The sequence below is a fragment of the Atta cephalotes genome (assembly GCF_000143395.1).
Source record: "Atta cephalotes unplaced genomic scaffold scaffold00032, whole genome shotgun sequence".
In the NCBI taxonomy this organism is placed as follows: Eukaryota; Metazoa; Arthropoda; class Insecta; order Hymenoptera; family Formicidae; genus Atta; species Atta cephalotes.
The window spans coordinates 2270186-2292987 of NW_012130096.1; the positions used below are offsets into that span (position 1 = coordinate 2270186).

General features: G+C 33.2%; 4 protein-coding genes across 4 annotated transcripts; 3 read left to right on the forward strand and 1 right to left on the reverse strand.

The window, feature by feature from the left end:
• The first annotated feature begins 896 nt into the window (after positions 1-896).
• LOC105621168 (putative RNA-binding protein Luc7-like 2) lies at positions 897-10536 on the forward strand. The gene is made up of 5 exons (XM_012202637.1): positions 897-957; positions 1155-1249; positions 6985-7083; positions 9018-9772; positions 10051-10536. The coding sequence occupies exons 1-5, from the start codon at positions 897-899 to the stop codon at positions 10127-10129; spliced, it is 1089 nt and encodes a 362-aa protein (XP_012058027.1). The 3' UTR covers positions 10130-10536.
• A 1487-nt stretch (positions 10537-12023) lies between these two features.
• Positions 12024-16122, forward strand: LOC105621169. The gene is made up of 7 exons (XM_012202638.1): positions 12024-12103; positions 12462-12623; positions 12701-12927; positions 13017-14835; positions 14917-15015; positions 15154-15188; positions 15272-16122. The coding sequence occupies exons 1-7, from the start codon at positions 12024-12026 to the stop codon at positions 16120-16122; spliced, it is 3273 nt and encodes a 1090-aa protein (XP_012058028.1).
• Positions 16123-16559: 437 nt separating this feature from the next.
• Positions 16560-17029, reverse strand: LOC105621170 (39S ribosomal protein L42, mitochondrial). The gene has a single exon (XM_012202639.1). The coding sequence runs from the start codon at positions 17027-17029 to the stop codon at positions 16676-16678; it is 354 nt and encodes a 117-aa protein (XP_012058029.1). The 3' UTR covers positions 16560-16675.
• Positions 17030-18913: 1884 nt separating this feature from the next.
• LOC105621172 (mediator of RNA polymerase II transcription subunit 19) lies at positions 18914-20358 on the forward strand. The gene is made up of 4 exons (XM_012202641.1): positions 18914-19100; positions 19237-19393; positions 19734-19833; positions 20074-20358. Exons 1-4 carry the CDS (start codon positions 18914-18916, stop codon positions 20356-20358), a joined length of 729 nt encoding a protein of 242 aa, XP_012058031.1.
• Positions 20359-22802: the final 2444 nt, after the last annotated feature.

Sequence of the window (22802 nt, forward strand, 5' to 3'; positions counted from 1 at the left end):
CGGGTCCGGTACCGGTACGTACGTCGTACTACGTACGTACGTACGTACGTACGTACGTACGTACGTACCGTACGTTACGTTACGTACGTTACGTACGTACGTACGTACGTACGTCGTCGTCGTCTCTCTCTCTCTCTCTCTCTCTCTCTCTCTCTCTCTCTCTCTCTCTCTCTCTCTCTCTCTCTCTCTTTCTCTTTATCTATTATTAAAATCTTGAAAGAATCCTAAATCCACGTGCGTTAAATTTTAACAATTTTTATAAATAATTTTATCAACAATATTTTTGCATATAAAATAACAAACAAAATAAGATAAAATAGAAAAAAGATCTTTTTTGTTTTCTTTTGAGAATAATTCTTTATTTCAAACACTTCACCCAAATGTTACAATGTAATTAGCGAGAAAAATTGATATCGGTCTAAAATGACCGCGATTGATTCGTATTACATCTATCACAATCTATTAAAAATTCCTGCCCTCTTCTGCCGACAAAATGGCAGACGCATCGATCGATAGATCGCCCGTGATGTCGATTCTCTATTCAATAGCCAATCAGAAGGCGAACATTTTGCAGCAACTTCAGCGTGCTCACCGAACGACTGTATTGATCGAGACGAGTCGCGCCGTCCAAAAGTCCCGCGCGGGACAGCCAATCGTTACATCGAACGTCATGGAAACAGCCGTTGCCGACTACGCAGTGGCGCTGCAGTTATCGAAGGCGGCGTGGCGATCGGAAAAGTCCTCTGGCTTGAAAGTTCGCGAACGCGAAGATCGAGGTGCTATGCGCGCTTAATGCGTGCAATCGGATGGCGTGGCTATACGATTTACTTTTGATTTAAATACTTGAGCTGTGTGTCGTGCATTTGAGAGGTTGTACATACCGACCTACACGAAAAATGACGGCGCACGACCAGATGCGAGCTATGCTCGACCAGTTAATGGGCACAGGACGAAATGGTACATACATTATCTCGCTTCTTACATCATTGCGACATGTGGCTCGCGGAGTGAGTGATAACGAGACGAGTGCGGGTCCGAGTTGAAAAGCGCGAGATCGCCGGCCATACTTGTTAACAATGTAGCACCCTATCCTTATAAATACACTTATTTCCCCGATGTCAAACCATCATCGTTAACTTTGAACTTCTTTCTAGGTGAAAATAACAAATTTCAAGTGAAATACTCCGACTCGAAGGTCTGCAAGAGTTTTTTGCTGGCCTGCTGCCCCCATGAAATCCTCTCATCGACGGTGAGTATAATATTCCATAATGCAGCGAATTCAAACACGAATGACACACCGTTGGCACTATGCGCAGAGAATAAATGCATCCTGTATATATACATATATATATATATACACATACACAACGTATACATATGGATTTTTGCCGATACTCATCCCCGATACAGACAGAGAAAATAATATTATTACTTTTTGTCTCCTTCATTTTTTTGTTATTTCATAAATTCTGTTTTACACTGATTGCACGATCTATTTGCTCAACCTACGTTTTTCTAGCCAATATATTATCTATATTTTAATCGATGATACGGATTCCCGAAACTGTTTACCATTGCTATCTCATATATTTCTTCACACTCTTATAACCTTTAATTTTCCAATCAACTTCTTAACTCGAGCTATATGAGCTGAGGGTCAGTGAGTTCTGAACCCGGGACTTGCTGACTATGAAGCTTGCTGATTAGATGATCCGTATTATTGTACAATATTGATCATCTGGCTGCATTGAACTTCGAGATTGTTTGTTTTGAATTGTTTAAAGAGGGCATCAATATTATACTAAATAAGTACAATATGTACAATAATATTCAGCGTTTACTCTCTAACTTTTAGAATGAAAAATTTCATTACAAGGTTTCACTATTTAAATAATTATGATAATAGAATAATTATGAGAATTAAAAAAATAAACAGTAAGTTAAATTGAGATTAATTGAAATTAAGAGCCCTCTTTTTTAAGATTGGCACAATTTTGACTCTAGATATTTCAAAAAATTCAGAGAGTAAAGGCTGCATTATGTCCGTGTACTATACATTGGAGATTGAGGATTGCGAATTAAGGATCAGAATTTAATTTATGAACCAATCAGGTAGTTTTAATTTTAATTTATCCTTTTCATTCTAATTGACTGAATTCTAATCCTCAATTCGCAATCCTCAGTCTCCAATGCATAGTATGACACGGACATTAAATCACTTTTTCATAGAGTCATCCATCACCTCAAGTCAATGTAATATTAACTACAAAATTAGTATGCAATAATAATGTGAATACAAAAAGTAGACCTAATCAGCAACATTAAAGAAAATATTTAAATATTTTTTAAATATTTATTTAATGTAAAAATATTAAATAGATGTTTATAAAATTTTTTGGATATTATATGCTGATTGGGGAGATGATTTTTTTATTAATTTTTAATTTTTGTTTTTTAATTTTTAAATATTTTAAGCGGAAATATATCATAAATAATGTATGTATAAAAATGATAAAAGTGGTAATAATATATTTTATTGTTTCTATAAAATTAATTTACTGTATTGCTAATTCTATATTAATACTACATTAATGTTGATAGCAAAGTCAATAGAATACAGCATATGGAATCGTGTAATCATTTTTTTATGATATCTAGGCTCTTATTCTTGAAAAGAAATGTATATGAAAAACTGGGGAAATATAAATATATATACTATAATAATCTTCCTAATCTTCCATATACATTTTTTTTTAAATAGAGGTTCTGTAATTAATAGTTGAATATTCAATTTTACTTACATATTTATACACTTAATCATCAAACAGTCTGTGTGCACAAACACAAATAATATTATTGCTGTTTAAAGACACAAATATGAAATAATTAATAATTTAGCAGATTTACAAGAAAAATAAATAAGAATAATTTTTCTTGAGGTAATCAAAGCCATTTTTTTGTCTTGACAAAATTTGGAATTTATGCTGCCTTTTGCTGTTACGTATGTATATTTCACAATCTAATTATAAAGATTAATTTGTTCGTTAGATCGTCATTTCTTCCTAATTTGCCTCATTTTCCCTGATTGTGCTATTTGCTGTCCAGTGAATCAGACCGTGATCAAATCCATTTTAGTATAAAGGGCAATAAATTGATAATGAAGGTCTGTATTCCGCTTTATTACCACGGTCATATGCACACTGACTTGTTTAGTACTGTGTGTCACACATACATATGTTACACAATTAGAATATCCCTTTGCATTGTACAAAGGTACACTTTCATTTAAAATCAAATAGAAGAATGTATGTAGAATTGATTAGCTGTTGAATGTAGAAGCTGAAGAGCATTTTTTTTTTAGAATTATTATTCGCCCATAGAATTTAGACGAACTTAAAATAAATAGACGAGATAGATTCATCATGAACATTCCATTTGTTAGCGCTTTTTCTTCTTCATCTGTGCCAATCGGTGTGCTCACTGCTCAGTACCATACGTAAGCATTAAGTATCCGTAGATCATAAGAACGTCATTTGTATAGGATTTAATAAGCGAATTTAAATAAAAAGGGATAAGCGCCGGAAGGGGAAGCGTTTCGCCTTATTTATCCGACACGTACCTCAGGAATTGATTACGATCAATTCACACTGGATACCGTCGAAGTGCAACACGGGGCAGGCGTTTTTTAATCGTACTATTGTACACACACACGTAAATCCTCGGGCTTAGAACAGTCAAATGTACTTGGCGCGACCTGGAAGTGCGGCCTTAAAGCGCGCAAAAATATCGCATTCACGTTCATATCGTTTTTTTTTTTTTCCAGACCGCAGAACTCAGTTTTGCCTGTTCTATTCCCCAGAACGTCACGTGCGGATCCATGTATATATACATATATCTAACATACTGAAAATACTGCAATCGCAGTAATATCAGGCAGCTGACTGTGGTGACTTGAAATCAAGACGCAATCACACATCCTGCATATATGCGGTCGATCGAGCAACACTTTTACTTATTAGTTACAACATACGCGGGATTAATGATACATGAACGAATTATATATAATTAATGTTCTATAGTACTGCTTCGCGCATTTCAGTGTCATCTTGTGAGAATTGATCACAGGGGTGTTTGCTATCTTTCTCTCTCTCACCTTCTCCCTTCTCTCTCTTTCTTTTTCTCTCGCATTCTCTTACACGTAGCTGCCTGAACCACTTCTCTGATGTCTCAATTTATAATAAGAGAGATCGATGTTCCAATATATGCAAACATGCCTTTTTATTGGAATAATAATGTCAAGTTGTTTCTATTATAAACTTTTTATAGTCTCCATGACAGGCATTTTAAAAGTTCTATTTCGCTTTATACTCTTTCTTTCTTTCACTCTTTTTTTTCTTTCTTTCTCTCTTTTTCTCTCTTTTTCTTTTTCTATTTCTTATTGTCAGGCAGCTACTAGAAAAGTTTCTTTATGCGACAAAATACTCGATTTAAGTTTAGTTACTTTTTAATCTTTAACTCTCAATGTCATTTGCAGACATCAAAAATTATTTTGTATGAATATTTTGTATAAATAATATTTATACGCGTATAAATATCTTTATCAAGTTTTCTTGTTATATTGGATAATAATTCTCTATTACGGAAGTAAGAAAAGTGTGAAGTTGGCAGTTAATTTTATCTCAAACAAATTCATTATCTCTGATTAATTTCATCTCTGATTAATTTTTTCTTTTTATTTCTTTCAGAATGAACGAATGAATTATTTCTTTTCATTTCACATCAATCTGTGTTCCTCGTTTTCATTTTTTCTTCAAGATTTTAATTAAATTCTTTTTGAGTACATAGCTTGAATATAACGAAAATATAAAGGAATGTGCTTCATTCTCGGAATGTCGCCTTTATCCTCAACCAACCTACTAGACAACCTAAATTGTATTCAAATTCAAATGATGAAATACAATTCCAGTAGAATTGGCAAATATAAAGTAGTTAATACAGATTAGCAGTTTAACTTTCTAACATAATAAATATAATAATACCTTTTAGAATATGACATTTTGCGAAATAAAAGTCATTTAGATGGAATCAGATCGTATATATTATGTCGTGAAATTTATGAGAATGTATTGGAACGTAACAGCGAGAGATAGCAAACACTTCTGAAGGTCTCGCGGTATAATTTCCATAATGAGAAAATTAAAAAATATCGATAACACGATATTAAAGAGCAAACGAAGGCAGAACGTAAAAAAATATTTGTAAAACACGAAAAAATACTAACGGCAATCGCTCGAACGAGAAATATGCAGATCCACTAATGTCAACGTAACTACAGTTCTATTTCCAGAGTCTCTGGAAAAAGCAATTCCAATCAGATCCATTGTACAATATTGTTGCGAGTATTGTCCGCTCATATGTCCGTGTTGTACTTGTCACTCTCACACGCGCGTTACTGTAAGTACTGAAAACGAGAAGAGGACGTACGTATTACACCTACAATTTGATTTACCTTTACCATAATTCAAGTGCTAGATATACATATATATATGCATATCTATATCTATATCTATATACATATCTATATATATTAATTCGATACGAGTGACGTAAAGGCGGGCGGTTATCTCAGCCCCTCTACCGATTTTCCACACGGTGGTGAGGCTGAGTAATATGCCGAAAGAATAAATTTCCCAGAATTCCCTCGAAAAGGCCTGTAAACAGTGAGTCGGTGAGTAGCGTCATGCTGATTCATGAGACGATGTCTTAATGTCGCTTCTTACTAATAATGCCGTTTACGGCAGGTAGGAATGAGAAGTTTACTTTGAGAATGTGTGTGAGAAAATATATATCATCCGGTGGAAGTATGGGTGCAGGAAATGAAGCAGTGATCTGTAAGTAAAAGATTTGCGAATTGCCAAGTATACGACAATTAATCGCTGTCGATTTCATTTCTCGCGCGAGAGATTCATGTGGGAGAATTTTTCTCCATTCTAAAAGTGCAAAAAACAAGGAAAAATTTGTTTGCCTCTCGCACTGCTGCGCGAATTGATGTAGACTTTGAGATTAATGGAGATTTTTTTTTAATTATGGAACGCAATCTTAAGTTCAACTGCAACGATTAAAGAGGATTTTTAGCAAAGTTCTTTGGATTCATTCGCGTGAATAATTTAATAATATCTTTGGCAATTTGCAACATCCAAACATGTCTCGGCAGAGAAAATATGAGAGGTGGCATGACGCAGAGAGACGTGTGATTAGGCGGATTAGTACAACAAGCGCCAGTTCCATTAGAAAAATTTCCTTCAACCATTGGATGTGTACGTATTGAATCCGTTTTTTTTCTAAAAATTCGTTTAGCAGCCAACATAAGACACGGTTCGTGCCGTACGTAAAATAGTATATTAAACCATTATAGGCTGTAAGTTCTCTTTCGTAGAAAAAAGTGAACATTATGAAACTTAAGGTGTGTGCTGATTATAGCTTCATTGCCATCGCATTCTCGTGTCAGGCGGAGAACTGTTGCCACCCTGTAAGTGAAAACAACAAACTATTTATCTGTAAAAACTGCATTTCTACTTTTACACGCGATTCTAGATCGCCTGACGATCTCGATCGCTTCATTATTGTACGTTCTATCCTAGCCTGTGCAGGAAGACGAACTTACTGTGAGTTCACGTAAAAAGAATGAAAAGAACAAAAAATATAAGAAAATATATTGGACCGTCTTATCCTAAGGATATAGGCGATGTAAGCTCAGAATTTTTGTCGTATCATCTCTGTCTCTCTCCTAGATTATTGATTCGTGCTATTTTCCAGTCGCGGTATCGCGACCAAGTACGTTATATTCTTGTCAAATAAGAAGTTATCTCGTTAATACGCAATGTTGGGAAGGGTTTCTAACTCGTATAACGCATAGAATCGATAAGGCCCGAATACGAACGAAGGGATCGTAAATCTAATCATGATTTGGTTTGTAAATCGTAGCGCATGGACCTGGGAGAATGCCCCCAGATTCACGACTTGGCCCTACGGGCTGACTACGAGGCCGCGCAAAAGAAGAGAGATCACTTCTATGACATTGATGTAAGTATTCATTTTATTGTATTATTTTATTAGGAGTACAAATTAGTTCAGTCCGTTTCCCTAAAGATAGCTCCAGCTGTTGTGAATGGTTCATAGTGACAGCTGATTTTGGCGGTTTCAGAGAGGTTAAACATCTGCTAATAATATTCAGTTTATATCGCTTTTTTAAGGTTTATATCATAAACCTTAATTTTTACTGTGTTTGAGATGTTGAATTTTGTGTTAACCAAGCAGCATTTACGGGAGGTTTTGATTTTCTGCTTTAATTGGAAGAAAAGTGCGGCTGAAGCCCATCGAACGCTTGTCGAAGTTTATGGTGACACTGCTCCAACTGATAAATCATGTAGGGAATTGTTTCGACGTTTCAAGGATGGAGATTGGATCAGCATTGAAGACAAGTCTCGCTCTGGACAGCCAAAAAAATTCGAAGACAAAGAATTAGAGGCATTACTCGAAGAAGATCAGAGTCAAACGCAAGAGGAGCTCGCAGAATCATTGGGGGTAACTCAACAAGCGGTTTCTGTACGATTGAGAGCCATGGGAATGATTCAAAAACAAGGAAATTGGATGCCTTATGAACTGAAACCGAGAGACATTGAAAGGCGATTTTTCACTTGCGAACAGCTGATTCAAAGACAACAGAGAAAAGATTTTTTTGCATCGGATTGTGACTGAAGAAGTGGATATTCTACAACCCCAAGAAGAAAAAATATTACGCTAAGCCCGGTCAATCGTTGCCATCGACCTTAACATCAACACCACGGCCGAACATTCATGATTCGAAGATCTGCTCTGTATCTGGTGGGACCAAAAGGGTCTTGTTTACTATGAGCTGCTGAAACCTGGCGATTCCATTACGAGCGATCGGTATCAGCTACAATTGATTCGTTTGAGCCGTGCATTGCGAGAAAAACGGCCGAAATACGAGCAAAGACATGATAAAGTCGTAAAAAAATATTTGGAAACGCTCAAATGGGATGTTTTACCGCACTCGCCGTATTCTCCGGACATTGTTCCTTCTGATTACTGGTTGTTCCGAAGGATGCAGCAAGTCATCGGTTCACTTCTTTCGCAGAAATCGAAAATTGGCTCCAAAATTGGATCGCTTCCAAAGACGAGTCATTTTTTCGAAATGGAATTCGAAAATTGCCTGAGAGATGGGAAAAAGTAGTAGGCAGCGATAGACAATACTTTAATTGATCTGTTCATTCATTTTATTTGGAAATAAATGCACAAAAAACAGACCGAACTAATTTGTACTCTCAATAATTTTTAATATTAATTCTCCATCGGCAATGTTGGACTTTAAAGACACAGTCGATTTTTTGTATGAATTCTGATTATAAATAAATTAAAAAAGTAAAATACTATCCAACTTCTATAATAGTAAAAACTTGTTAAAGCTTTTATACAACTATTTTTTCAGATTTTTATAATTCGGAGTTTAGATTTAGAGGGAATGATTTATATAAAAATGTAATCATATAAAAACTGAGGTTCGAAAACCCAGATTGCGGATAAAAAAAATTTCACATTGCTGACGGAGGGTTAAACGTTCAATATTATGTATAGAGTGACCATTAGGACCATGGTACACAATAAAACAAAGCAGTAAAACGTAAGCAGTAAGCGAATTGACCAATCACTGTAAAGTCCGTAATAATGTAAGTAGTAGCCAATCCAACATGTTGATTTCCTTACTGCTTATGTCTTATTGTCTTGAGTTTTTTGTGTGCCATGACTCTAAGAATTGTGTCTAAACTAAACAGTTATGACTTTGTAACTTGTAGACTAAACAAAACAAATGAATGCTATTTTACAGAGGAATTTTATCCCGTTCACAATTTGCATTCGATAATTTATTTATATATCATCGAGAAATTCTAAAATTTCGATTAAACGAATTTTAATACTTGACTTTCTCGAATTTTCAGGCCATGGAACATCTCCAAAACTTCATTGCCGATTGCGATCGTCGGACAGAACAAGCCAAGCAACGATTGGCGGAGACGCAGGAGGAATTGAGCGCGGAAGTGGCGGCGAAGGCGAACAACGTCCACGTGCTCGCCGAGGAGATCGGTAAGAAACTAGCCAAGGCCGAGCAACTCGGCGAAGAGGGCTTTGTCGAGGAGTCGATGAAACTAATGGGCGAGATCGACGAGCTGCGCAAAAAGAAGAATGAAGCGGAACAGGAGTATCGAAACAGCATGCCAGCGTCAAGTTATCAGCAACAGAAACTGAGAGTGTGCGAAGTTTGCAGCGCATACCTTGGGATACATGATAATGACAGACGACTGGCGGATCACTTTGGTGGGAAGCTGCATCTCGGTTTTATCAAAATTCGTGAGAAACTCGCTGAACTTCAAAAAACCGTCGAGGAGAGGCGTAAGGAGAAACGTGAATCTCTGCTCGATAGAAGACGGGACAGAGACAGGGAGGATCGTGACAAAGACCGCGATAGGGACAGGAACCGCGGAGGATTGGGCTATAGGGATCGCGACCGCGATAGAGATCGCGACCGTGACCGTGACCGCGATCGGGACCGTGACCGTGACCGCGACCGTGACCGTGACCGTGATCGTGATCGTGATCGCGATCGCGATCGCGATCGCGAGCGTGATCGGGACCGGGAACGTAGGGATAGCGGTAGGAGAAAGTCACGATCTCGCAGTCGCAGTCGTGGAAGAAGGTTTGTGGATTTCATGTTTTTCTGTTTGTTGTTTTACATTGTAATTAAAAATGTAGATCATCGTTCCTCTTTCAAATCTGAGAGAATTAAAATTGGTAAAAGTTCTTTTCAAAGTCCAAATGGTATCTTCCATGAGATCTGCTCTTTTTAACAAAACTTGTTGCTCTCTTCAACAACTCTTCAACTGAAAAGAAAAAGAGGAAAGACGAAGAAGTTTAGCTGAAAAGAATAGGCCTACCGTCATTAAATAGTGTATTCGATATTTTCTCTTGTTTCAGATCAAAACGTTCCCGTAGTAGCAGTCACAGCCGTCGATCTCGTTCTCGTCGCAGTGGATCTAATGATCGTAAGAGATAAGGGACAAAATGTATAAGGACTATGCTCAATGGTTTCGTTTCCTTCCTCACACGCGCACTTTCATACATGTAATTTAATGTATAACACCAAGTCGCGCGCACGAGACATTTGCGCCGAAACGTCTGTAGCAAATGCGATACTCCATTTTGACATAATCTTTGTACATTACTTGTCATCCAATTGATATTTTAACGTAACCTACTATTTATGCCGAATCTATTTCTATTGAAATATGTCTTACATTTCTTTTAGATCTATTCTATATGTATAATCTGTTTTGGCTTTTAAAATAATTTTAATTCACTGTAAATAAGAAAGTATAGTTTAAGTACAACTTGTATTGGCAGTTGTTATATGTTTATCATATTTGAGCATATACAATAATAAATAGTGGCAGCGTATAAGTACTCGGCATTGTATTATTCTCCAGTTCAAATAAAATACATCTAATTAAGTTAAATCTCCGTCATAAAAGCATTAAACTTTCAGTAAAAAAATAACAAAACTTTTAATACTAATTTCTTTTATTTTAGTAGTTATATTTCATATTACTAAACATTATTTAAAAAAAAACCAAACTAAATTTTAAAATAGCGAATATTTTGAATTTTTGCGCGTGGATAAAAACATAATTTCATTCAGATAAAAGATAGTCTCGAAAAGTACTTAATGAAAAATTTACGACTTTATTGTAGTGTTTTAAAAAACTCTTGACATTAGCTATTAGATTCTGAAATTAAAAATGGGATGTTCCGTTTAAAAAAATTAATGACCTTGACCTTGACTTGACCTTGGCGCCACTACTCAAGATGTGATCGGTAAATAAATCTTTTTAAACCCTACAACTTTCATCTAAGTCATTTTTCTCAAAAATGTTTTGTTTTCTTTTTACTTACCTTATAATAGAGTGTGTATGTGTATATATATATATATATATGTATGATGTATGTATGTATGTATATATAGCTGCACTTAAATGATTCATGCCCGTTTCAAAGTAGATTAACTTTAATCTCGGTTCAACTTACTCTTCGTTTTATTCTAGTTCTAAAGATTAGAAAAAGAAATGAAATTGATGAAAAGAGAAAGAAATTGGTAGAAATGGGCATTAGGATAAGAAACTGATAACATAGTACTAATTTTATGATTTATTAGTTTCATAGATATGTATATGTATTTCAAACTTAATAATATTCGATTTTCCATTTCTATTTAATGATCATTTTATTAAAAATTGTGATTTTAATCCAAATTTGATTATCAATAGAGATGATAACTGCAGAGAAAAAAAATATAATTTTGTAATATATACAAGATATTATAGCATTACAAGATGCATACTTATTTATGGAACATTTATATGTATAATAAAAAATCATGAATTTAATAATGTATTATAAATATTTATATTAATATAATTGTAAATTTATATCAATTGTCGATAATGTCAGTGTTCTTCAATTATCTCCGGCTTCTCGGAGCCTTTTTTTGAGAGGATGAAAATTTATCTAAGGTTGGTGGTCTTTAATAGCATTTCGTCGATGTCAAAACATTGTACGTTGACCTACAACTACGACTCAGTTAAAAGATGCGTAATAAACTTGCAACGTCCTGTATTTATAATCTTCTTCAAATTCGCCGTATATGTTTTTGTTACATGAAAGTTTGAATCTCGATTTGTTTGGAGCGATTCTCGAAAGTAGCGAACGAATTTTATTCGACCAGTAATCACCGGTATTGTTACTCTACTTTGCTATGTCGTACTTTATTGTGTGTAACAATGGAATAATATAAGAAAAGCAAACGACTGTCGCACTTAAATACGTACTGTTATGTGAAAAGTCTCTCTCTTGACGGATATTATTATATTATAATTGGACACTTTAAACAGACAATGTTGTCGACTCCAAAAACAAAAGGTGGCCTATTTTTGGCTTCATCCCTCTGCGATGGACTTGAGGACAATAATATAAGGTACAAAGTAATTATTAGATATATAAATTTCCATAATTATACTTGTTACTTTCGATTTCTTAAGAAAATATTAAAAGATTATCAACTCTTCGTTTGTAATCTGAATTTTTTGTTTGATATAAACGAAATTTTATTCTCAAATTTCTACATTTCTACTCAAATTTCAATTTTTATTAAATAAAGATTTTAACATTTGAGTTAATAAATTGTTTGATCACGTAATGAGAAGTTGAAAAGTAATTGAATGACTTTTCCCACATTCTTTGAAAGCTTAGGATAATAAAAAAAAGATCCAGACCGCAGATGGAAATAAAAATTGATTGGAGACGATTAATTTAACTTAAAAATCTTTTCTTAGGCAAGTTGCAACCCTTTTGTTAAATAAAGATGCGGATCCTAATGTCTTGATTCCAATACATGGAGTTACTCCGTTTCATTTAGTTATCGGCAATGATTCGGAAGAATTCGCAGAAGAAGTGACTAAACTATTTCTACGTCACGGTGGCAATCCCAATGTGAGGTATAATCTAAATTATAATTATAATGATCTTTTGTATTTATGCAAATGCAAGTGAAACAAGTGCAATATATTCTTAGCTCAAATGATGGAATGACTCCGGTTCATGTAGCAGCAGCTTGGGGTAGAATAAACATATTGCAGTTACTTCTGGCAAATGGTGGTGATCCGTTACGTCTGGACAACGATGGACGAAGTCCATTTCATTATGCCTTCGACGGAAAATATTTTAATGTTGTAACGATGCTTGCAAATTATTGTGAGAATACTCAAGACGAGGATGAACCAAAGTATAATATGATGTTGGGTAAGTAATCTTTACACTTACTTGATTCATAGATAATTTCGAATTACTATTTATTATCTTTGCTCTTAATATTGCTCTTAATATTGCAGACAAAGTTTTAGTTACTAATGGAGATGTAATCGCCGAATATGTTGCGTCGAAAGATACGGTATTAGATGAAGATGATATGGCACAGAAGAGTGAGCTTACCAATTCTTCCAATAAGCAAAACTCTTCCTCGATGATCGTAGTCTCAAACCGTACGCTAGATATATGTGCTGCTATTGAAACTAAGTACAAATTATCAAATAATTCAGATGAATGCTCCTCTAATATTAATTATGCACCAACTACTAAAATACAGAATAACGTTTTGCGAACTGGTAAAAAAGAAATGCCGAATTGCTCGTTTGTCGATCTCGATTTTGACTTGACAAATCTATATCTTTTTAATGTGCAGAAAGAAAAGTGCCTTGTCAGTCAAATTATTAATCATCTCTCGTCATCATTAACAAGTAATTGCACTATTAACGAGACTTTGCACAATAAAATAAACAAACAAGAGGAAAGCACTATTACAACAAGCAATTCTAACACGTCATTTAATGACAGACTCTATTTAATGAAAGATATAGATGCACGTTATAAATATCATAAAAAATCAAAGAATTCTCCATATAAAATAAAGAATAATAAAGATATTTTAAAACCTATAACTTCAAATATGAGAAAACAATATTCAAAGTATAGCAGACAAAGCACTTCCAAGAACAAATGCAAAGATATCTCCAACAAAATTTCTTTAACACCAACTCGTATATTGGATAATTCCATCATCAGTATGTCACCGAATTTTAATACACCTAGTCACAGAAAGAGAAGAAATGCTTCTAGATTTCCATTAACATTATCGCATATTTGCAATGATTCTATTGTTAGCAAGTCGCCTAATTTTACACCGGTTTGTATGGGAAAGAAAAATTTAACAAAGACGTCATATGAAGATTCCCTGAATGTATTCAAGAGGTACAAAATTGAGATGCAATATCCTGAATGTAATTGGTATAAAAAACATGTAGCTCAATCAACACCAAGAAGAATTAAGAAACGATCGATATACAAGTTTCATTCCGGCCGAAAAAGATTTAAATCTTATCGATATGAAAGCGATGTCACTTCTGATGAATTTATTTCTAATAATATATTAAAGCCAATTGATTTAAATAAAACAATATTTTCTGATACAACTCGCTACGATATTCTAGATACGAGTAGTGAACATTCATTATTAAATTTTAATAAATCTATAAAAATAGAACAACAAGATCAACATAAAAATAATTTGGCAGTAAAATTGGATGAAGAAAGATACGACGAGACTGATGTAACCGATAATAACAGTGATGCAAATCTTTTAGATGCAAATAGTTTTAATCAAATTGAGAAAGAGAACGAATCTGTTAGCAATTTTAGCAATAATAAAAAATATGCCAAACCTGAAAATAATGAAATAAACATCGAATTTATAACAATCAGAAAAAAATTTATTATTGATAAAGCACTGGAAAAAACGATAGACACTAATATAAAATCTACATGTACAACTGAATCTGATTCATTGCATAAGGAAAATTTCGTAGATTGCGTTGATTGTGATACTAAGAAATTATTAAATGAAGATTTAAATATGAATATAAGCAAGACTTGTAATTTACATACAAAAAATTGGTATAATGATAGGTTTCACTTATCTCCGTTATATAAATCGCCTATAGAAAATAATTCACTGCCTGCTACAAATTTACCTATACAATGTAAGAAAAAAATTTATATACTCGGTTCTCAAAAATCATATTCCTCAAGAAGTATCGATTTTAAGGGAACAGAAGGTTTATTAAAAGCAAAAGAATTAGACGTGTGTAATGATTCGTGAGTATAGCAGTATACTTTCAGTATACTTTCAAAACGACATCAATGAAAAAATAATTACTTGATTGTTACGAATTTTAGGTCTCTGCTTTCATATGTCAGTGCCCAAGAGTATAAATATGAAGATCCAGAAGAAGGTGTAATTTTATTAGAACGGCGACTTTGTGTTATTCCATTTAGGTGAGTTAATAGGGTATAGTTTATAGGTTTATAAATGAATTATAATTTTTACTTTTATTTCACAATCTGTATTAAGTTGAATCATTGAATCATTGAATCTCTACAAAGAAAAAGTCAAGAAATTTATCAATTTTTCAGTTCTGATAGTGAATATGTTAGAAGCAAAATGTCTGGTAAGCTACAAATAATTTCAATATCATTGTTAAATATAGGATTATCATATTGATAGAATTAAAAAATAATTTGCTTATCACAGGTGTTTCAAGTACATCCACTTCTCAAAATTTACCAGAAGAGATACTGTTTATCGATGATGTTGCTCTTAGACAAGAACTTAGGCAGCTTGGCGATCAACCTGGTCCAATCACTAATACAACTAGACAGCTCTATCAAAAACGTCTTTTACGTTTAAGAAACATCAGGGATGCCAATTCTATTTCGTTTATACCAAATCGGCAGAGTTCTCCAAGAAATCAAATTTCAAAGCTGAACAAAATCAAACCTTATTTGGAGCTTGGAGATTGGTTAAATCATCTGGATACTTACAGAAGTATGGAGAAGCAAGTATTTCAAGAATTTTTATCACCAGATCCATCTCGGAGATGGCGTGAAGGCACATCAAAAACATCTTTCACATATCTGCTGCTAGACCCGCGTATAACGCAGGATCTGCCAAATCGCAGTGTTCATCTTACAGAATCAGAAATTTGGTCGATTTTCCTTAATGCTGTATTTTATATTGGAAAAGGCAAACGTTCCAGACCTCTTGCTCATCTCTATGATGCTTTCAAGACGTGGGTGGGTGGTGATAACAGTACAAATAGAAAAATCAATTGCATTCTCAATATATGGGACAGCGATTGCGGTGTGATCTGTTTGCATATTTTTCAAAATATTATTCCAGTAGAGGCTTACACAAGAGAAGCTGCCATGATAGATGCGATAGGAAAAGAATATTTGAAAAACTCTATAGGTGGGAAATACTATGGTATCGCAGCAACGTGGAGCATGCAACAAAAACAGAAATTTGGTAGATATTTATTATACAAAGCTTTACAAATTTTTATGCACGAGGGAGAGAGTCAGATTTTCCCTTGCCATTTATAGTACAAGCAAAGTAAGATAGATGTAATATAACAAATAAATTTTAATATTGACTTTATCTATATAGATACAAGTGTATTGTATATTAATTTTTTAATGCACAGATAGAAATGTGACGACATAGTATTTTTATTAATTAAAAGTTTGCAAAATATGTAATTATGTGCAATTTGATAAAGTAAATAATATATAGAAATGTGTACAAATACAGTATATATTCAGTGCAAAATTAGTGCTTCGAATTAAGAGAGAAAATTAAGCTAAAAGTAAAACATTAAAATAATGTATAACTAATAGTGTAACGTAATTGCCTGATAAAAACGTGTATTTATTTAATTTATAACATAAAAAAATGTAGAATCGTATTAAGTGATATTGTATTTAAATTCTAAAAAAAAACATTGAGTATATATGTAAGCAATTATTCATACAGACAGATATAACAATTATTTTTGTACATTTATTAATATAAGTTTTGCAGAATATAACTACATATGTAAAGTGAATTAAATACAATACTTTTTCACCAAGAAATGTTTTGGATTCTTGTCAAATGTTATAAATATGGCCTATCAGGTTCCGTGTCTTTTGCTTTCTTGTCTCTGGACCTAGGATACCATTTGTGCTTGGTAGTATATGTGACTTTCATTAATTCTTCTACAACTTGATACTCCTTCTTTTTCCTAAACATCTCAGTAACTTCTTTGTTTCCGATACGCAGTACAGAAAAGTCGGGCTTTTCTTCAGGCAGAGGTAAGGAACACTCGTAGGGAAATGTCTTCTCTGGATGCCAGCAGACAACCATGCGATCGTCCTCCATAAATATTACCGCTTCTGAGGGTAGAGTACTGTACTTAGTGTGTCTCATAGAGCGGACGCAAGCTTGGATCGTGCGTAACACAGGATTCATCTGCCGTAACAAATCGCAATCAATAAACACATAATATGAATAAACTTATTTATTACTTAATTATACTCTATATTTTAACTCATCAATAAATAATTGCCTAGTTTACATCGTGCACTTGATACAGGTACCAATTAGTAACTTTCTATTAAATTATTTTAATTTCGGCGACATGTAAACATATACATGATATGTGTATTTAATCAATCATTTTGTTGTATATTGTACCAATTTAATTCATCATTCTTTAAATATATTGCTGAAATTAAAATAATTTAATTATTTAACTAGGGTAATGAGCTTGATTAATCGCGCAACAGCAATCTTTCGTGATAATATTCTGTAAGTCTTTAAATAATAATTCGCGATTTATACTTCACAATGTTTCAGTCTTGCCTTTCAATATTATATTTTCATAGATTTTTCTGAGGATGAAAATTCGACTTGAACATCTGATTTTAACCTCAAATCACTACGTATTTCGATGTGTTAATTGGGTACGAACTGCTTTTCTGTAAAAGCGAAAATTTGATTGGATACTATACTGTCGCTTCCTGCCAACAACATTTCTTCTTTAGACTGATAGTTCATAAATTCTTATCGGGATGTAAAATTTATTGTATATATTTTTAATATATATATGTATTTGTATAACGGGAATAAAAAAAAGAAATAACATACTTTTATTCCCTTTCAATCAATTATTAAATTAAAATTGCATTTCAAAATGAATATTGTACAATTTCAATGATTTAAAACATTCAAATTCATTTTCTAGAAAGTTTTGTTGCTTTAATTGTTGTGTTGTAGCAAATAAGCGATATACATTATTCTTATATTGTGGTTTTTAGATTCAAGATCATCTTATTAGGATATAAAGCGGAGAGCACAGATTTTTAATAACGCATAAAACATAAGGCTTATGTTAAGAAAATCAACCAATTAGACTCCTTTATTTTAAGGAAAGGAAGGAAATAAAAGACTTTGATTAGTTCATTTTCTTATTCCTCATGTTATGCAAAAGTTCTCCACTTAATTCTAAGATATCATAAGCCAATGGCTGTGTTTAGCAGAAAAAACAATTTTTGCAACTCTTGTAAAATTCTTGAATATAATTATACATTTAGATTCAATGAAGAACTATGGGCAAGACCAATCATATTAAAGAATTTTACAACAGTTGCAAAGCTGCTTTCTCTGCTGAACGCAGCCACAAAATACTGCTTAAACGCGTTCTTGCATTTCAGTATTTGTCTCCATAGTCTCCATGCATGACAGTCATTCGTCAGCGAGCTTTCATGCGCATCCGCACGAAATACATATGATGGCGAGGGCAGGTGGAGAGTAAAAGTGTAGGAGGAACGAGTGGAGTACGCGGCACTACGCGCGTAACGGCTGGGAAAACAGAAGAGTCTGTTGCGTCAAGCGAACTTGATTACTTGTTCTCCATAAAAGAGCATTATCGGCTAGCGAGAGTGACGGAGGGAAGCATGTTAGCAGTGGATCGCCAGTGCCCCAATACCTGGTCGTCATCTCTTTAGCGAGATGTCGTAGAGACCGGTGTGGGAGTCATGAAAGGGGAAGTCTGAACTGTTGATATACCTTTTGAGTCGCATTGCGATTTGAGCAATCGTTTTCTTACAAGTGAACCTGATCGATGTCTGATACGTTCGCGTCGCGATGCAGAAACTACAGAATGAAGTAATACGGTTTGCTTAGTTTCTAATCGAATCAGGTGTCGAGCTAATGATTCAATTCGTTCAACGAACATTCAAGATTCGCCGGTTATAAATAGTCAAATTATAAATTATCTCTTGTTCCTTTGTATCCGGAGAAAGTGGTTCTTTATTACTTTTGGTGAAGGTGTGATAAACTAAAGCAGCAAGGATGATGATGGGCGATCAGTTTCGAAGTAAAGTGGAACAATATTCACCGAAGTCCTCGCCAAGAGGAGCACGGTCTCCAGTAGTATCTCGTCAAGATTCTACAGGAACACTAAAGACAACCATCTCCCTTGGGAAAAACCCTTCCATAGTTCACAGTGGACCATTTTATCTGATGAAAGAACCCCCAGGTAACAAGAAAGTCACGAATATAGATAAAGATCAATATGTACAGCATGTACAAATTAATTCAAGTCTTTTTATGAATGAGATATAATCTTAAAAAAGTAATTAGTAAAACTTAAAATTATATATATTACTTTTTAGGGGAAAGCGAACTGACTGGAGCAACAAATTTGATGGCCTATTATGGCCTGGAACACTCATATAGCAAGTTTAGTGGTAAAAAGCTTAAGGAACAGCTATCATCTTTTTTACCAAATTTGCCTGGTATTATAGACAGACCTGGGCATCAAGATAATAGGTAATTTAATTTAAAATTAAAGTAAATAGGCTCATATGATACATTGCAATGCAATGTAATTTAACTAATGGCTCATTTCGAGCTTTTTCAGGTAATTTAAAAATTATATTAATAGACAAGAATATATTAATTTAAAATACAAAAACAAAAATTAACCTAATATAATTAAAATCAATTATATTACGATAATAGTGGACAGTGTCTTGCATGTTTCATTCTATTATGCATAAATTTTGCCTGCATGATTTTAAAATTAATTTAATTAAAATTTTTTTTCATACAAGAGTATTTAAATATCATACGTGTTTATTTCACATTTTGTTCTTTTTATCTTTTTAAGCTCTTTAAGATCGGTAATTGAGAAACCTCCCATAGGTGGTAAAGAACTACTACCTTTAACGAGTGTACAGCTTGCCGGTTTTCGATTGCATCCTGGTCCAGTAAGTATTTTTATACATTAAAATATATGTATATAAATAACTATTAATATATATATGCAGAATTGAATATGCATATAAATTCATGAAATGTTTAAGCACTAAGATTCACAAAAATAGAATTATTTTTCTTAATTGGTTTATTCTTTTTGGTCTAATTTGAATTATAAATAATATATATATTTTTTTCTAAAATAAATAATATGTGTGCAAAATGTTAAGTTACATAATGTAATTTTACAGCTGCCGGAACAATATAGATATATAAATCAAGCCCCTCAGAGAAAACACAAAAATAAGCATAAGAAACACAAGCACAAGCCTGGAGAAGTGCTCAGTGGACAGGAGACAGCTACGACGGACGTAGGTGGTTCCGATACGCACGAAAAGAAACATAAGAAACAGAAAAGACATGATGAGGAAAAGGAAGCTAGGAAGAAGCGAAAAAAGGAGAAAAAGAGAAAAAAGCAGAAACATAGTCCTGAGCACACCGGCAGCCTCACACCGTCTCAGCATTCCAATTCGTGATCTCTAATTTGTCCTTTTCAATTCATGCCAAACTTTTGATCGAAATCTAAAAGAAAACATACGATATGTCAATACGATTAAAATATACACAAAATATATATATATATATTTATTTGTGCTAGGACTGTAAATATATTATGATATACCCGCATTAAATATTCTACGAATAATAAATAAAATATTCTACGTTTGTACAAACAATTTGGATTCGAAATTTGAATACAAAAACAGTCGAATAGTTTATGAATTAATAAATTTGAATTATTAATTCATATGAATTAATAATTTAAATATACGAATTAATTAATTTGTATACTCACGAATATTCGGATTAATATCATATTTATCAGTTCTATCGATCATATTTACAGTTCTAACTTGCGCATAATATACATATATGCTTATTTTTTGATATTATTAGATTCGACGAGGAAGAAAACTATGTGCAAATTATATGTAAAGTATACATTGTATCATAAAGTAATATAATCTTTTTCATTCGGAAGATTATATGTAGGGTTACTTTTAGATTATATGTAGGGTTACTTTTAGAATCGATTTAGACTTGTAAAAAGCTTAACGCTTTATGAAATTGTTTGCTCAATCTTCCTCGTTGATTTGCACCAAACGAATGTTACAATTACATGCGTTACGATGGAAAAAAAAACGTTTCCGAGCAGAGTTCAATTTCGTTAAATCTCAGCGCTAAAATGACAGAGCGATTAATGTATGGTGTTTTATTTTCGAATGTTTTGTAAGTGAAATTCAATCGTTGCAATTGATTTTTAGTTTAGTGTAATCTTTTTTTTACCTAATCGTGCAGTATCATTAATGTATATATTATGTTTTCGTAATATGTTTCGTATTATGTTTGCATACTCGAAAGTTGCCTGTATCAGTGAAGGGGAAGTGTAAATTATAACCGTGTGTAATAAAACGATCGTATACAGGATACACTGTAGATCTATCGATCCCAGATCTATTATCGATCGCTTATGTCACGTTATAATTGTAAAGTCCATATTAGACTATGAAGATTATGAATTGGAAATTAAAATTCAATCAAAACGAAACGAATTAAGGCTATGTTCCAAAAATTTACAGTTTACGTTATTATACATTTTCAGCACTGGCAGTTAATTTTGGAACAGCCTAAATTGAAAATTATCTGATTGGAATTTTAATTTTGAATTTGTAATTCTCAATCTCTATTCAATGCATAATTTGATATGGGCGATTGTGTCGAAATTAAGGTGTAAATGTATCTACGAGATAGAATTAATGGGAGATTGTGTAAAGACAGAATTGTTCGGATGCATTGCTGTTCTATGTAAAGTGATGTTGATGATTACGAAGTTCATGAATGTACAATACACATGTTTTAAACCTGACGCGACGAATTTAGTGAAGAAAAAAAAGAGATATATTGGAACGAGAACATTCGAATCTAATATTTATAGCGTGAAAGGGAAAGAATTAAAATGATCGATTTCGCAATAGCAATTAATGTATCGTTTTTCATTCCTCAATTATCTTCTTTCATTCTCCCTATAATAATGTCAACATTAGACGAATGTAATAAGCTCGAATTGTCTTATACTTGTTTCTAATGTAGATAATGGGCTATTCCAAAATCTGGCTAGTATTGAAAATCTATACTACATGAAACGTAAACTACAGATTTTTAGCGCTGGCAATGAATTTGGAAACACAACCTTTTAAATTTATAGTCTTAATTCAATTCATTCTTTATCTTTTTCTAGGTCTAAGAATTAATTTCTATTAAAATTAATCGGTGGAAACAACGAAATTCTGTTTTCTATAATAGAATTAATATATACTTTCAGAATTTAAAATGAAAAAGATATATGTTTAATATTTGATAAAAACGAAAAAAAAAGTTCTAGTTTAAAAAAGAGACTCCTATTATCCTACTTTTTGCTCCATTTTTATTAAATATTTTTTATCAAATATCGTTCTTTTAAATGTACCTGAAGACTCTGAAGATAGCAAGAACAGAAACGCAGCTTTCGAGAATACATTACCTTCTAGGATCATCAAAATTATCAGTGAAATAATTATTTTAGCATAAGAATTGAATTAAAAATCGCGTTAAAATTCGAATATTTGAAAATTCAGTAGAACTCATTTCAGCCCATTCATTAGATTATAGGTTTGTTCGCGTTGTTTGTACTTTTTACACTCAGCATTTTCGCTTTGTCCTTCTTTAACGTTCGAATATATATTTATTTCCTTTTATTATGTGTACAACTTTGTTTCCGCCGTTTTTTTTCCGAAATTCTTTATTGTAAAAAACTGGTTATACATTTATGATTCAAAGTATTGTCCATCGCTGGCCACTACTTTCTCCCATCTTTCGGATAGCGTACGAATCCCGCGTCGAAAAAACTGGTCATCTTTTGAGGCTATCCACGAATCGATTC